This window comes from Zalophus californianus, chromosome 4 (assembly GCF_009762305.2).
Source record: "Zalophus californianus isolate mZalCal1 chromosome 4, mZalCal1.pri.v2, whole genome shotgun sequence".
NCBI classification, from domain to species: Eukaryota; Metazoa; Chordata; class Mammalia; order Carnivora; family Otariidae; genus Zalophus; species Zalophus californianus.
In genome coordinates, this window is record NC_045598.1 from 163535427 (window position 1) to 163553889 (window position 18463).

Below are 18463 nucleotides of genomic sequence, written 5' to 3' on the forward strand. Positions count from 1 at the left end.
CAGGGAGCCCGATGCGGGGCTCGATCCCAGGACCCTGGGATCATGACCTGAGCTGAAGGCAGACGTTTAATGACTGAGCCACCCAGACACCCCAACACCCAGACTTTTTTATGGGCTTGCTCAGATGTAGAACGGAAAGCAAGAGGAAGGACTGAGACTTAAAAACCGACAGTAGTCAACCAGCAAAAAATGGACTCTCATTATAATGAGAAAATCAAGGAGTTAGAAAATATATCAGGCTATTCCTTAGCCTTCTGACATTATTATATTATTTTTCAGGGAAATAGAAGATTTCTGATTTTTAAACTGTACCAGAAAAGGAAAGATAACCTGGTTGGGGAAGTACGTTGTAATGTTAGTACGGAAAGTAGAAGTATTGTGAGTTCAGAGGAGAAAGAAAAAAAAATTTACAGAAACTAATTTAAGCTGAGAATCATAAGTTCAGAAAAATTATACTTTTGAAAGAAAAGTTATCATTACTTTAAATTGCTTGAGGCATGGACCACTGAAATAATAATATTTAATACACAGTTTTCTTGGGTCTTAAAATTTGATATCATAGAATACCAGCAACCAGGGTGACACATTTAAGTACTGCCGTTAAGTTTATAGAAGGCGAATCTATTATGGAATTTCTAAAATGTTTCGTTATATTAAGTGTTAAATAATTGAGACACTGAGAAATGTGTGCCATATAGTTAATAAGCAGCTTGCTTATTTTTTTATAAGCTAAAATTTAATGGCACAATCTCTCCAAATTGTGAAAGGAAAAAGGGTACAGAAATAATCTTAAATCATGTTCCAAATATAATGAGATATATGGAAATCCCATGAAAAGATAATGTTTTAATAAAACAACTTAATCCCCACCTTGAGGCAAAAGAAATGAACCATGTGTAGATTTACATTTATTTATTTATTTATATTTATTTTCTCCAGCTTTATTAAGATATAACTGACATATAATATTAAGATGTGCAATGTAGTGATTTTATGTTTGTATAAATTGTAAATAATTACTGAATAAGATTAGTTAACACATCCATCACCTCGAATAGCTACAATTAGTTATAATTTTCTGTGTGCGTGTGTGCAGTAAGAACTTTTAAAATCTACTCTCAGCAATTTCAAATATACAATAGTGTTGTTTTTTTTTTTAATTTTTTATTGTTATGTTAATCACCATATATTACATCATTAGTTTTTGGTGCAGTGTTCCATGATTCATTGTTTGTTCATAACACCCAGTGCTCCATGCAGAACGTGCCCTCCTCAATACCCATCACCAGGCTAACCCATCCCCCTACCCCCCTCCCCTCTAGAACCCTCAGTTTGTTTTTCAGAGTCCATCATCTCTCATGGTTCGTCTCCCCCTCTGACATACTCCCCTTTTCTTCCTCTCCTGTTATCCTCTTCTTTTTCTTTTTTCTTAAAATATGTTGCATTATTTGTTTCAGAAGTACACATCTGTGATTCAACAGTCTTGCACAATTCACAGCGCTCACCGTAGCACATACCCTCCCCAATATCTATCACCCAGCCACCCCATCCCTCCCACCCCCAACCACTCCAGTAACACTCAGTTTCTTTCCTGAGATTAAGAATTCCTCATATCAGTGAGGTCATGTGATACATGTCTTTCTCTGATTGACTTATTTCACTCAGCATAACACCCTCCAGTTCCATCCACGTCGTTGCAAATGGCAAGATCTCATTCCTTTTGATGGCTGCATAATATTCCATTGTGTATATATACCACATCTTCTTTATCCATTCATCTGTCGATGGGCATCTTGGCTCTTTCCACAATTTGGCTATGGTGGACATTGCTGCTATAAACATTGGGGTACACGTACCCCTTCGGGTCCCTACATTTGTATCTTTGTGGTAAATACCCAGTAGTGCAATTGCTGGATCGAACGGTAGCTCTAATTTCAACTGTTTGAGGAACCTCCATACTGTTTTCCAGAGGGGTTGCACCAGCTTGCATTCCCACCAACAGTGTAGGAGGGTTCCCCTTTCTCCACATCCCCGCCAACATCTGTCGTTCCCTGACTTGTTAATTTTAGCCATTCTGACGGGTGTGAGGTGGTATCTCATTGAGGTTTTGATTTGGATTTCCCTGATGCCAAGCGATGTTGAGCACTTTTTCATGTGCCTGTTGGCCATTTGGATGTCTTCTTTGGAGAAATGTCTGTTCATGTCTTCTGCCCATTTCTTGATAGTGTTGTTAACTATAGTCACCATGCTGTGCATTACCTCCCCAGAACTCATTCATCTTACAACTGGAAATTTGTATCCCTTAACCACCTTCACCCATTTCTCCCACCCACTCTGTCTTCTGTCAACCACAAATCTGTTACCTATTTGTTGTTGTGGTGGTGGTGGTGGTATTTTCTTAGATTTTATTATTAGAGAGAGAGCGTGTGTGAGAGCACGAGGGACAGGGATGGGCAAAGGGAGAGGGAGAAGTATACTCCTGCCCAGGAGGGAGCCATCCACGTCCCGGATCCCAGGATGCTGGGATCATTACCTGAGCCAAAGACAGACACTTAACCAACTGTGCCACCCAGGTGCCCCTATTCTCTGTTTATATGAGTTTGTTTTTTTAAGATTCCACATAGAAGTAATAAGGGACTTATACAACTCAATAACAAAAAAATGTATAATTCAATTAAAAAGTGGGCAAAGAACCTGACCAGATTCTTCCAAAGAAGATATTCAAATGGTTAACAGGTACATGAAAAAGTGCTCAGCATCACTAATCATCAGGGAAATGTAAATCAAAACCACAATGACATACCGACTCACACCTGTTAGAATGCCTATCATCCAAAAGACAAGCACTGACAAGGATATGGAAAAAGAGAAACCCTTGTTCACCACTGGTATAGATACAATGGAATAGAGTACGCATATTCCTCAAAAAATTAAAAATAGAACTACCATATGACCCCGGATTTTCTCTTCTGGGTATATATCCAAATGAAATGAAAACAGGAAGTTGAGGAGACATCTGCACTGCCATGTTCATTGAAGCATTATTGATAACATTATTGATAACATTATTATTGATAACAGCCAAACTGTAGAAACAACCTAAGTTTCCATCAACAGATGAATGGATAAAGATGTAGTATATGTGCATGTATACATACATACATGTATATATAATATATATGAATATAATATATTAAGAAGATACAGTATATGTATGGATATATACCTGAATATATATATTTATATATATATTAAGAAGATGTAGTATATGTATAATTATACATATATGCATGCATATATATTGTATATACACATATATATGAATATAATATATAATATATTCAGCCTAAAAAATGATTTGCCATTTGTGACAATATGGATGGACCTTGACATCATTATGCTAAATGAAATACATTCAAATTTAAATATTAGATTTAGATCTAATGGGTCTGAAAGCAGCTTTTATGTTAAACTATTGTTGCTCTTCTGTATATGGCCCATGATAGAGCTATTTATTTCTCTTGAGTGATTTTTCTCCATTCCCTATACTAGTCAGATTATAAATTCTTTTCTGCTTTCTGAGGCATGTGGCTAAAAGCTTTGAGACCATGTTTTATATTCCTATATTCATGCATATTGGTTTACTTTCATTATCCTCTTCTGCAAACCATGAAGATATTTTTTCTAAATGCATATCAACATTAAAACTTCGGCTTTAAGGCTTGATAAACTATGTTGTGGTCAATTACCCATGTACCATCATGGTATTAGTTTCTTCTTGCTCTGTCTTTATTTCTCATTTCTAAAATGCAGGATTTTTTCCTTTTCTAAATGTTGTTACATTTTCGGATTTTGTTATCTCTATTCCACATTTTAAAATCTTCCATGAGAACTCATTGGTATTTTTTTCCATAACTTAATTACTGTGACCAATCATTTGAAAAGAAGAAAAGGGAGGAAGGGATTGGGCAGAACTCCAATGTTACTGACTATGAGAATAAACACATGATTTTAGGAACATTTATATTACTCATCTTCTTCCAGATGAAGTCTATTCCTCATTCAAGACACTTTCCATAGCTTGTTCTATATACCTCCAGGCCGTTTACCACTTACCTTACTGATATTATTTGCTGCACTTCCACACTAGATTACAAGTTAAATGAAGACAGATTTTCTATTTGTTTTGTTCACCATTGTATCCCTAGAGCCTACCACAATATCTGGCACTCAAGGAGTACTTCAGAAGTTGAAGGAAATGGTTAATAGTTCACTCTCAGCCCTGCTTCAAGAGCTATATATATAGGAGCATATACTGAATCTGGGGAAAATGAGAGTCCCGCTAAAGTTTCTATGTGCTAAACCAAGTGTCTTGACTATTTGTCAAGATTGTTTAAATCTGTCATTGACAAATAACCCATAATTCTTTTTTAAAAATTTATTTGTCAGAGAGAGAGGGAACACAAGCAGGGGGAGCAGTAGGCAGAGCAGGCAGAGGGAGAAGCAGACTCCCTGCTGAGCAGGAAGCCCAGCGTGGGACTCCATCCCAGGACCCTGGGATCATGACCCGAGCCGAAGGCAGACGCTTAACAACTGAGCCACCCAGGTGTCCCCCCATAATTCTTGAGTAACCTGTAATTAATGTATGACCTCTATTTGATACAATTAATGCTGTAGTGAAGAATAAGTGATAGTCACATAATCCTGACATTATCCCTTCATGGTTCTATATAACAAAATTATTTGTAGTAGGAAGTTTTCCTGATCTGATAACTGTTTTTTTTTACCACTCAGCTCATTTCTGTGACCATGCAAATGTAATGTGGTAGGATTGAGATTATTATATTGAGATTAAGAATGCTCAGTTGGGAATAACAAGACCTCTACCATGTCAGTGCAATGCATGAATGCTGTCGGTCTACTGTCCTTTTCAAAGATAGGTAGCCAAGATACTAGATGGAACACATTTTATCTCATGAATTTGATTTTCTAAGAGAAACCAGGGTCACTGCTACACTGTCAAGAGCAAGAAGTATTGTATAAGTATTTTGGAAAGTATGAATAAGAAAGCATAGGAAAATATGGTTGTGGTTGCAAAAATAAGCATAGCAGCTAGTATTGACTGAATATATATAAGAACAGATATATCAAACTAATTAAGAGCATTGCATAAAACATGCATCCGATCTGGTATTTTGTATAGAATTTTGTTACATTTGGTACAGCAAAACATTTAGGTTAGCAATGGTTACTATTAATTGACACCCTTATATATTTAAAACCTTGAGTTGCAAATTTTTCCGGTAGATTATATTAATTAATGCTCAGATAATCTCCTACAGATAGTTACTGCTATTACTGCTTTAAGTAGAAAAAGAATGTGGTTCAGAATATCCAAGTAAAACAGATTGGAAGTGAAAGAATTAAAATCAAATCCAAGCCTAGTACGGCTAGACAAACTCTAGATCTTAGAATCATTCTGTAATATCACAGTAGTGTATTAAATAGGTAACATATTAGTTTTATAAATGTATTTTGGTTTTAAGTCCCATTTATGAATGGATCCCAAATTGAAAATTTGTCAAAGCATATTAGGGATTACATGATGTCCTTGAAATTTGTTTTGATAAAACATAACAAAGTATTGTTTCCACAAAGATTCTTTAAAATGAGACGGTCAAGTATTTAATTTAATTTAGATTATAAAACATGACAAGCAAAGCAGTTACTTCAGTGGGTATACCATAAAACACCCAAGTGCATGTGCATGCATATATAATTTACTAAAATAAGTTTTAGTGTGATATTAATGGAAAGAGTATAATCCTATACTAATGTTAATTTTTTTATCTTTTCGGAATGTATTTTTACCATCTTCTGTCCTTCAGTTTTATTAATAATTGAGAGCCGGATGAGTATGGGAAAATGTTATTCTATATCAATACTAATTTGTAATTAAAAATGCTGTGTGTATTTTTGTTATCACAACTTTGAAAAGCAGTAATGAAATGATTGATTTTTTTGACTTTTATTAAACTACACAGGTTTTTAATGAAAATAAGTGGTGCTATAGTGTTAGGGGAAAATCTCTTATTTATTTAAATTCAAATTATTCCATTTTCGGATTTAAATCAACTTGTTAACATCCATATAATATAGTAAGATTAAGTGAGATAAATATAAGGCAGATTAAGTTCAAGTAAAATAACGTTAGCAAGTGAAGTGGAACATGTATGGTGACCAATAATGAAGAAAGATTTATAAGAAAATTTGGATACTCCTTTCATGGGGATAAGGGTTAATAAATAGGCAGTGTTTACTCTATGCCAGGCACAAGTTTTTTATAATTTATATTTACTAGTACATTAAATCCTCAAAATAATCTCTGAGAAGGGAATTATTCCCATTCTATAAGTGAAGAGACTGAGACAAAATAAAGTTCATAACAAAGTTCACAACCAAGTGGTGGAATCAGGCTCTGCCCAGGCAGTCTGGCTCCATAAGCTAGGCTTGTAATCACTTCAATTTACTTTTCCTATGCATTGTATTAGTTTTCCTCTTTATGAACAAGGGAAACATTTCACATAAACTCTACTCAATTCATCAATATGAAAAAGGTAAGCTGTTTTATGAAAGATTGCTTTTCATGATATAAATATATTCATGTTCCTTTTGTTGTTTTAAAGTGATAATATTTGAAGCCCAGCAGAAGTCCCTGAGATAATTATAAATGTTTATCAAGTAGGTTAAGGAGGCTCTGTACTCTACACTAGTTAGCAGGTGACTAGGGTATGCTATTTGTTCAAAAATAAATTTTCTGAAAGGTTACTCTACCAAATAATTGAGAAAATAATTTTTAGTATATGTATTACATATAGGTCATAAACTTCTGGGCAAATAAAACAAGAAAATTTGATCAATGGAAATGGCAAAAATGGCAGAAGACTACAAAGCAAGCATTTACCTATTACATTAGAAATTGGTCTATCAACTAATATTTTACTGAGAAACATTATATGATGAATGAGTTCTTTTTTGACATTATATTGAATTAGTGAAATATGTAACTGTCATTTTATTGACACTCAGCTACTCCCTGGACTTTAGAATTAGTAAACAGAAAATGGAAACATTGAAAATACTTTCTATGTTATTTTATTTATATTTTAGACATGTTTTATGATATTTTAATGTTATATGAAATAATATGTATTAAATAAGTTAATGAAAGAGTGATAAAAGCAGAATGTAATATCTATTTCACAATATAAAGACTACCCATAAATTGAAAATGATTTTTACACTCAGGATGCCCTTTACACTTATGTTTTCAATGTATTAAATTGTTAGCAAATAAATTCTTAGCATGTTTTGCTGCTACTGGTTTAAATTTATTGCAATCCTGTGAGTAGAGATTGACATTCTAGATGCTCAAAGCCAAGCGAGTTTTTTTTTCTTTCCATCTTACATTAGATAATACAGCACTTTTCGTCCAGGTGCATTGTGTTTAATTAATAAATCTGTTATTATTTGAATCATCAATAATTTTAATGGCTACTGATAGTCTGAATTATAATGATTTTGTTCAGTAAGTTGATTTCTAGGCATCTCAAAAGGACATCACTACAGTAGTTGAAATATTACTCTGTCATTAACAATTGATTATGCAGTTGGCATTTCCAAATTTTATTTTTGTATGCATTTCATAAGCATGCCATTTCTATAAGTGAGTGACAAAAAACTGTAGAAGCTATGTAAAACTATGTACAGCTATCAAGGAGAATATTCTTATTAACTAAAATTATAGAAACATATTTAAACAATGTTTATTATAAAAGCATTAATTCACAGTTACATATATTGCACATTTTAAATTTAGTGGCTTGCATGATTCTGCTTCCCTTAGAATTGGTGTAAATTTAAAATAGAAACTAAAATCCTAAAATCTAAATATCTTAACCAACTACATACTTAATTATAACCATATGAAAGAGAATTACATAAGTAATTTCCCCATTATGTAAATGTAAAAAATTTACTTATGTAAATGTAAAAAAAACATTTTTCAATGCAGATAAGAAGTAAATATATCACACAGATATTACAGGATTCAGTATATGGGGTGGACAAGTGAAATCAGTGAGCTTTTTTGTGCCATTTGAGGAAAATAATCTGCTGGATCAAAAATGGCCAGTTAGTATGAAAACAGGTAATGTAAATAAAAGGAGTAAGAAAAGAGCAATACAAAGTACATGGTTCAAGGATGCCTATTTCACTTTTTAAGAATTTAGGTTTGTGATGGACATAACCATATTTCACTGGCAAGAAATCTAAAAATGTCTGATATGGTAAAAATCAGAAAACAGTAAGGAATCTATGAAATAACCAGCACGATCTGCTTTAGCAACTTTAGAGCTTGTTCAAATAACTCATGTCACATCATGCTTACTTAGTTCCCCTCTACACATCCTCTGACAGTCAAAACTGTGAGCACACTATATTTTCTCACAAATATGTGCTCTCTCACATTCATTGTATGTCTCCTCCCCTCCACTATATTCTCTACTTCCTGGCCTTCGTGCTCTGTGCTCTGTCCCTGTTGTACTTTATGTCTAGAGAAAACTGATACTGAAAAAAAAAATCAGTTTTAACATGAGTTTGCCAAGAGCTCCACAAACTCGTTGGAAATTAGCAATTACTGCTATTTTAGATACAGCTGCCCCAGAGGAAGAGCTGAAGTAAAAAGGGGTACAGAGGTTTAAGTCAGTTTACCCTGACTTTTTCTTTTGTAGGATTATCACTGAACTGTCCTCCAAAGCTTTTTGCCCAGAAGCCATATTTTCCCTTGAGCGATTCTGTGGTAAGTTCACACAAAACCAGTTCTAAAATGTTAAAATGTATTCAATAAGCAAGATTTAAACTTAAAAGATCTCTGAGTGAGCCAGTTTTCATTTACCTACATGAATTTTACTACTTGTGAAAATGTTTTACATCACTGTTCATGTAGAAGAATGTTCATAGCAAATTGTAGTAGCTTCAGTCAGAAAAAAAAATCACATCCACTAAGAATAACACTGAAAAATAATATTTTTATATTCATAGAAACTCCAAACAAGGATGAGGATTAAAGAAGTGTAAATGCATGTAAAAACAGGGATGAATCTTGTAAGTATAATATGAAGCAAGAGACAACACCCAAAATAGTATATGCAATAAGATTGTATCGGTATCAGTTTAAAAAGAGCAAACTCAACCATACAACTATTAAACATAAAACAAAACATAACAATTCTCACAAGATAAGTTCAGTGGATAACCCCAGTAACAGAGATGTCAATTTAAATCCCATAAATTTTAATATAAATAAAGAATATTGACATAAGTGAAATAGGTAAAGGGGATTAAGAGTATACTTGTGATGAGCCCTGAATAATCTGTAGATTTGTTGAATCATTATATTGTACAACTGAAATTAATACAATATTGTATGTTAATTATACTTGAATTCAAAATAAATAAAATTTTTAAAAAATAAAAGAAAAAGAATATTGATGTTTTTAAAATTTTATGATGAGGGCACCTGGGTGGCTCAGATGGTTAAGCGTCTGCCTTCGGCTCAGGTCAGATCCCAGGGTCCTGGGATCGAGTCCCGTGTCGGGCTCCCTGCTCAGCGGGGAGCCTGCTTCTCCCTCTGCCTCTCTCTCTCTCTCTCTGTCTCTCATGAATAAATAAAATCTTTAAAAAAATAAAATTTTATGATGAATGCATTTTAAGATTCCTAACTTTTGAAATTCCTCTGATTTCACTATGCATTTTAGACAAATCTAAATTGTGCAGTTTTACCCTATTTGAGAAATATAACTTTCAAACATACCGTAATCTAGAAATTTAAACCTACTATACTCTCCCTTCTTAGAATCTGTGCTTTATAGTTCTTTTAGGTGTAATTCTCTATTATTCTAAGGAATCCTGTTTATGTGCAGATGAGGTATGGGGAAAGGGGAAGCTTTCTACAATCCTCTAAGTAGGTCTCAGCCTACTTAAAAGTAAGCCTGTGTTTCTGGTCTGTGAAATTCACAAATACATCTCAGTTTCCCCCCAACCTCTTGTTGAGAAACAGGGCTAATGTTGGTTATTTCCCTACTTCTAGTGTTAAACTCTGGCAGATAAGTTTACTTTGATGGCAGGCAGAGAACAAAAAGTTCTGGACATATTCCAAAATGAATATTTTTCCATGGGCATTCCCCATGACTCAGTTTTCCCCTCCTCTTGCTGGAATCATGAGACAGTTTCTTAGATCTTTATCCTGGGAAGCTAGAAGAGCTCCTAGAGGTAAATGTCACTACAGTGACACCCACGGCTGTGTCCCCTGGAGTTTTTAACTCAAATTACTCCACACAAAGCTCCCAACAGTTCATCAATTACCACCATTTAAATGTTCTTTCCATTCCTGTTTCCACATCTTCTGCTCCTGGTAAGCTGTGATTCTCTGTATTTGCCTGTACCTCTAGTTGTAAGCAGGGGTATGACTATGTCATGTAACCTCCATTCTCTGGCATATCTAAGCAGAGTTGTTGATTTTCAATTTGTTCAGCTTTTCTCTGGATGGAAGGATGGACATGATGTTTTTCAAGCTCTTTGTATGTCCTAGCAGAAATAGGAACTTCTGAATGTGTATATTTAAATAAAAATTCAGAATTTTAAAACGGTTTAGAGACTTTAATATATACACACACATATATATATTTAAGATTTATTTATTTGAGAGAGAGCAGGAGCACGAGTGGGGGAGGGGCAGAGGGAGAAAATCAAGCAGACTCCCCACTGAGCAAGGAGCCCAACGCAATTAGATCTCAGAACCCATGAGATCATGACCTAAGCTGAAACCAAGTGTCCAATGCTTAACAGACGGAGCCACCCAGGCCCCCCGAGGAATTAATATATTTAAAGAGTCAAAATCTATCAAATTTGGCAACTGGAAGCAATTTCAATGGTAAACACCACATCCCACAATGTTATGATAGGGAAACATCATTGTTGACTACATGGTTGACTACATTTATTTAGTTGCTTACAACATAAAGAATCCCGTCTAAAGCAATGAAATAATACTTTCTTTCATTTTCCTCAGTCTAAACTCTATTATTACAACAGCAGGCGTCATACAGCATGTTTTTTTTTTTTTTTCAATGATCCTGTTTTGGATGTGATTCAGTGTAAATTCAGCTAATATAAACCTGTGGCAATGATTAGGAAGGAAGCTAGTGTCTTACTTCTTGCTTTTAGGCAAGAATATTTACAAACCTTGAGTACGAAAACATCATTTAACAGTAAAAGAAAATATGTACTTAAGTGAATTCATAAAATATATCACTGCATAATAATATAATGATTTTTCACTAGGAAAACCAAAAGAAATATATGAATGATATGATGGTCTTGGGAAAGGTGAAAGGGAAAGTGAGGCATTAAAATTCATAAAGTTACCATTAAAGGGGAAGTGCAGGTAAAAGATGGCAAAGTCAGAGAAGCTAAACAACAACAACAACAACAATAGCATTAGAATAAAAGGAGAAGAGAGGTAATAGGACCACCTGGTGAAATTTTTATTTTGCAATTTGATGATCTAAGAATATATAAGCTAACTCTTATCCTGTTAAAATTGCTATCCTTTATCTCCCCCAAATATTCATAATTCCACTAATTTGAGATTTATTTTAGTTTATAATTTCACACCTTGGAGTACTTTTATTTAAATATGCTCATCAGACTCTCAAACCTCAGGACTTAGAAGTTAGAATGCTCTTTGCTTACACTAGACTATTTTGAGAAAATAAGAATTTTAATATTGGAAGCTGGCCATCCTTTCATCCCAACTGTGCATATGCATCCATTCAATGACCAACAATTTTAAAGTGTTACACATTCCATGGGTCTACTGGATTTTGAAGAAATCCAAAATGTTTTTAGGAAGTTTAACCAGTATAGTTAAAGGGGACTATCTTAATGTTATCAGTTATAGTTACTCACTAGAGGCTGAGATATAAGTAAAAGGCCATAGAATTATTTGAGATAACTGGTATAATGAATGAATGCCACCATTTATCTCACATTTAAGAAATTATATTTGAGTAAAAATAAGAGAAAGTAATGTTATTACAGAAATAATACATACATACTATACATAGTATTAGAGTCAGTATTCCTTCCAAAAAGAATTATCTCTAGGTAACTTTACACAGAGGGTAGAGGACAACTATTCATAGCAGAAGGTCTGTCACAAAAGATATTCTATTTGATTGGAGCTCTTTTATTTCCCCATCTCTTCTTCTCAGGTGGCTCTCAAAAACTCTGTTTTAAGTGTATGAATTTGTAGACATTTATCTGAACTGTCATTATGTATGACATTTTTGAACATCAGTCTAAATTCTTATCATGTATTTTCTATTTTCCTTATGTGTTGTTTTGTAGCATGGACATATGAGGACAAATTAAGAAAATTTGAGAGAATATTATTTTTAGTAAATTACTAGTTAAGAACCTGCTCAAAGTCTGAAGTCTCAGTGTTTTAATAATTAGGTAACAATAGTTTATAATTAGCATATCCAGTATTAGTATGCAAATACTTTTATTAAAATAACTTTACAAGTTCTTAGTTTATAGTACTTGAATTACAATGAATTTATTTATTTATTCATTTTTATTATTTAAAAAAATATTTTATTTATTTATTTGACAGAGAGAGAGCAGGAGCAGGGTGAATGGCAGAAGGAGAGGGAAAAGCAGGTTCCCCACTGAGCAGAGAGCCTGACTGGGGGCTAGATCCCAGAACCTTGGGATCATGACCTGAGCCAAAGGCAGACGCTTAACCAACTGAGCCAACGAAATGTTCCAAATTTCAAAGAATTTAAAGCTTTTGCTCAGTAACTATTTTCCATTGGTTAGTCCAACATTAACATAATCTTGCCTGTAAGGATGGATATTCTTTTTCTTTCTTTTTTCCCCTAGATCACTTTTCACAGTTTTATTGAGGTATAATTTATGTAGTATAAAACTGACCCACTGAAAATATTCAATTTGATAATTTCTAATACATTTTTATAGTTTTGTAACGTTCGCTACAATTGCAATTCAGAACCAACTATATTGTTTTTCTTCACATATCTCTTCTCCTTTTGTTCCACCACCAAACATAAAGATATAAAAAAAAGAGTGGATGAGTTTGTTGAAAAGAGTCTCATTCATATGAAAATATGTTTAAATTGAACCTTTGATTGACTATTTTAATAAGTCCAATAAAGTTATTGACCTAAGTTGTCTGAACAATTCAGCTCTATGTAGTGTTTCCAGTTAATGAGTTTAGTTGAATTTAAAATAATGTCTTAAATATTCTATTTTCATGGAGTCAGTGATACCTATGAATTAACTTTATTGTATATTTTAACATATAGCTGATCTTCAACTTTTGGTACTTTTAATTTAACTTAAAGATGTTAAATTCCCTATTAAATAACTAGTCATCATATTTCACTCTTCAAACCATTACAAAATCATTTCTAAATTTCTAAAGCAAAGACCACATGAGTAGTGACTAAAAAAGGTAGTAGCAGGACTTGCTTTTGGGAAGGTCAGATATACAAGGTCCAAAGTCTTGAAGATTTGAAGTATTTATAAATAAAATGTGGCTATTAAAATGATTATAAAACCATGGAAAATTTATTTAGTTGTATTAGTTTGTATTGTTTTGAGAGACAAAGAATATATCAACTTTGGCTTCCCTACTCAGGCATTAGAGCATTATGAAATCCAAAAGATTTCCCTAAGAACTTTTATGTTCTAGGACATCAAAATTACTGCATTATTTATATATACATATGTATTATATGTATATATTTGAAATATTGATGTATAAGTAATTCAATGCATTTATACGTGTACATATTTATAGGGTTCATTGGAAGTGGCATAATATACCTTGCAGTTATCATACATATAGTTTTTATTACTTGTGGCGGAAAATCACTTTTGTTATAGATGCATATCTGAAAATATAATGGCAATATAAATAAATATACAATCATTTGCTTTTATGCTAATTTTCAGTATATCTAAAGCAAGATTGATTTCTACTAATAATAAATGATAATAACACTCATAAAATGTTATAAAATAATAATGCAAAGGTATTAAACTCCCACTGACAAGATAGGAATATCATAATTCTGTAAATATGGTAACAGTTCAAGTGGTAGAATTAAATTTACTGCAGACAAAAGTAAACATTAAATACATTTCTAAGAAGGCAAATGAAAAGTTATGTAAAAATTATCTGTAGTCCTAACTACTTGTACATTGATTCTAAACTTTATTGAGATTTTCATGAAGTTCTACTAAAGTTACAGGAGATAATGTGACCAATATTAGCTTACCTACAACTTGTTCCTCTAGTATAAAAATCCTTAACGTCATGCCTGAATCAACTCTAACATAATCCATTCTATTTTATAATCCCAATAATCAACAACCCCTACTATTATGTCACAGTTTCAGATAAGACATTTAATCTATTTTGTGACAGGAAAATGAATTCAAATGAATGATTGGCATTATTTTAAAAAGTTTACTGTAACTTAAAATAAAAATTGAAATCTTAATAATAGAAATTAGTTTAATGTACATGCTTTAAAAGTGACAATAACTTTTTTAGATCAGCCTCAAAAACCTCCATGTAGATAATTAAGGGGAAAAAAAAAGCAAGGTATTTCCTACTTATAGGATATGTCAACTTAAGAGGCATCTTTGACAAAACGTTGGAAAAATCAAACAAAAAACTCTAGTGCAATAAATGTTCTTCAATTCTTTAAACTACTATATAATGGCATATATTCAGGCTTGGAATATCATACCATTTTTTAAACCATAGCAATACAAGTTGATATCCAGACTTCACCTTGAGATTAAAGATTCTTCTGAATTGCTTTTGTCATAAATAACTGTTTATAGCATCACATCAACTTATTGTTGCCTGAAATCCTATTCTTTATTTTAGTGCATTTTGTGGCTTTACTACTGCCAGTAAACATAGGGAAGGCTGTTTAGATTCTGTCTGCATGTTATTTAAATACACACACACATGCTCTGCTTTTATAGGTATCTTAAGTCAAGTGTTCTAACACATGCAAAAATTCCCTTGTGGACCTTCCCTTCAGGAGTAATTTAGCCATATTCTGTATGTTAGCATAATGTACAACCTAGAGTAGTAGTTGCTAATTGTAATTGCTGGTGCTTGCTACCATGAACGTATCACTCAAAGTTTGCTCAATTTGCTTCCATGCTGAGACCCTTCTTCTAGGCAATTTACTAAGAACTTTACATCCTTATGAACTTAAAGCAGTTTATGAACTCAGGTTTCTTATTAATACAAAACAGTCATATCAAAACAGTGAGAAGAAAATAAAGAGATATCTAGGGAAAATAATAGTACTACAGAGACTAACCAAAAGAATTAGATTAGCTAAATGAAAACGCAAAAACATATTACAGAACTATATTGTGCCTTATGATACAATAATTTTAAAGCAAGATCATACTATATGGGAAATCTTGGGTGTAATACCTGATAATTATCTGCTGTGTCACCTTGGGTATTAACTCTGAGAATATATTTCTTTATCTAGTGAAGAAAAATAAATGCAACTTCTTTATAGTAATGGATTATTCTGTTGCAAAATCAAATATAAAAATTCAAGGTCATTCTGTATTTTAGGCGGTCTTTCCATCTCTTACATCCTGGCTAAATCTGCTGAAAGTTAATTTGTACATGAAGAACCAGTTTTAAACCACCTTATTATTGATTGTGCAAGGGTAAGGTAATATGTCACTATCAGTTGCACAAATGACTCAGAAAGAAAAAAAGGACAAAGATCAAAGTTACTGAGAGAAAAAAACAATGAGAAACTCCCCAGGAGGTTGTTGTCATTAGTGGAGAAAAAGACACAACCACAATCTTTTTAAAAAGAAAATCTACGGGTATTTGCAGTTATACAGTAACCACCTGTAAACTGCAGCCTGATTTGAGTTATAGAGCTGTGAAATACGTTGCTGACAAGGTGACAACCCTTCTTTTGCCACATAAGGACACTTAATTGTCATTATCAAAATACTCCAATAAAAAGAGCAATGGTTATATAAATTGAAAATTTCAGAAAAGACACATGTAAAATGTGGAGCATATATAGGAAAATTTCAGCTTCAAATCACCAAGTATATTTTTACTTCAATAGCTCATAAGTTAACTGGAGATTTAAAAAAAATAAAAATAAAACGTGTTTATTTGATGTGGATGGAAGCTACTCTGGAGTCATGGGAATTATGATGTTTGTGTTTGTCACAGGCCCAGAATAAAAGACTCCTTAATGTTCCAGCTGTTACAGGCCCATTCTGAAGATGATTCAGTCTTGCTTTACAATTTAAGAGATTATGCATAGATTTTACAAAAATAAAATTTTTTACTGGAGCACTAAGGAGGCCTGAAACTCATACTCCAAATAAGAAATTTGAGTTGAATGTTGTTGTTGTCAATCATCTTGCTTATTGAGGCAATTGACCATGCCATTTCACCCTGGAAAAGAATGTTCTGGGAGCTTGTGTATGGATGAGCTTTTCTCCATCTGTTTCTCCTAAGACAGATTAGTCTTTACTTTTGAGGTTCTGAAAGAAGGAGAAAATTTACCAAAATAGGCCTGAAAAATTAAGAAGAGTAATGTCTAACTTACTTTTGAAAATTACTTTCTTTTTAAAAATGAAATTGGTTAAAAATCTTGTTTGATGTTTTGATGTCTGTCCTTTGGAATTCTGAAGCTTTTACACATTGCCTTATAAAATAAATTTATTTAGGAAATAGGAAAAATAAAGAAATTCTTCCTAATAAGCTAGGAATCTCCAAAAGATTAACATTTTAGCTAAAGTGGTTATTCAAATCTATGAATTATGGGAAGTTCATTTATTTAACTATTATTTTCATTGTGGCCAAATAGAGTCATAAGTAACTTGATTCACTTAATAATGTGAATTGAGGTAAGTTAATGATTTAAATATTAAAAAAAAAAAAAGTTTAGGTTATAACCAGTCTCAGTGAAGGCAGGACATTTCAAGTATAAAAACAAAGTAATAATAACTAAAAAAGATTAGATGTAATGAGAAAATATTTTAAAATTCCATAAAGTATAAATGTAAATGCAATTAAAAGTCACATGCTATATCTAAGGCACTTTTTAAATTAATTAATTAAAAAATCTAAGTACAGAAATAAAAGTACCTAAGCAGGTGATTTTGGAAAAGTAGAGGTAAAATAATAATAAATAATTATCCATCCATCCAGTCTTGTCCCAGTCTAGTAATCAATCCATCTACTCAGGATATATCTACTGGGCCTCCAGTATGTTTCAGGCAATAAGCATGGAAACACATTTATTCTCATTTGTAATAAATGAAATTTCTAAGATAAAGTAATAACATATTATTACACATTATTGTAACAAAATGAATTATAATGAAACCTAATAGGTTGAGGCACTCAAGCAGGTTTCATAGAATGAAGTGCACATAACCATTTTCATAAAATATTCATTGGAAGCAAATTGGTACAAACTTTCTTCAGAGAAAGTCATCACATCTTATGTCACCTTAAGGAGGCAGTATTTAGAGCCCTATTTATAGAAAGTGTGTAATAGTTTTCCATGGCTCAACTTGTGCATCTTGTCACTCCCCCCACCCCACCTTTTATATTGTTTTAATACATTGAATAAAGAGTGTTGGGCAAGAAACAATTAAGTTACCAGATTGAAACTATTTGAAATCCTTTTCTGACTAGCCATCACAAGATACACCCAGCTCAATTGGAAAATGCTTCTTCCTGGTGGCTCCATTTCAAGTTGGCTAACTGGAAAATTTTCCCCTTGATAATGCCATGATTACCCTCTTAAAACAAACACATGAAATCAACCTGTTTTATGAATAAATAGGCTAAAACATTATCCTTTGTTTTGTTTAGCTTAGCCAAGATCTGAATACATTTACATTGAAATAAGTCCTCAAGCAGGATTTCTAATAAAGTCTACAGATAGACTTCTCTTTATACATCTATTATTGGCAAATTATTATTTTGTGTGCTTTTGTTTAATTAATACCCATTTTCTTAATTATGTGTATTAGTATAGGAAAATATTTGCAAAGACTGGTTTCCTGCTATGAATTTTTTTTCTTTGTATTTTCAAAGATAGAGTTTACACATCAATTCGGGGATATTAGTTTTCCCTAGCACCAACAATACTTACATTTTAAATCTGATTAAAGCAAGTTACAAAGTAAAATGTATCTCATTTCAGATTTGTTTGTTCCAAGTAAAGAAACAAATTTGAGACACTCTAAGGAAGAAAATGAAACTTCTAATGAGCAGTTTACT

General features: G+C 32.7%; 1 protein-coding gene across 1 annotated transcript in view; it reads left to right on the forward strand.

Annotated features, from left to right (window-relative positions):
* LOC113925470 (60S ribosomal protein L27-like) overlaps window positions 1–18463 on the forward strand; it is a 45433-nt gene that overhangs the window by 14006 nt on the left and 12964 nt on the right. The window contains 1 exon segment of the mRNA XM_035727076.1: window positions 8793–8860. Within this exon segment, the coding sequence (XP_035582969.1) occupies window positions 8793–8860 (68 nt within the window).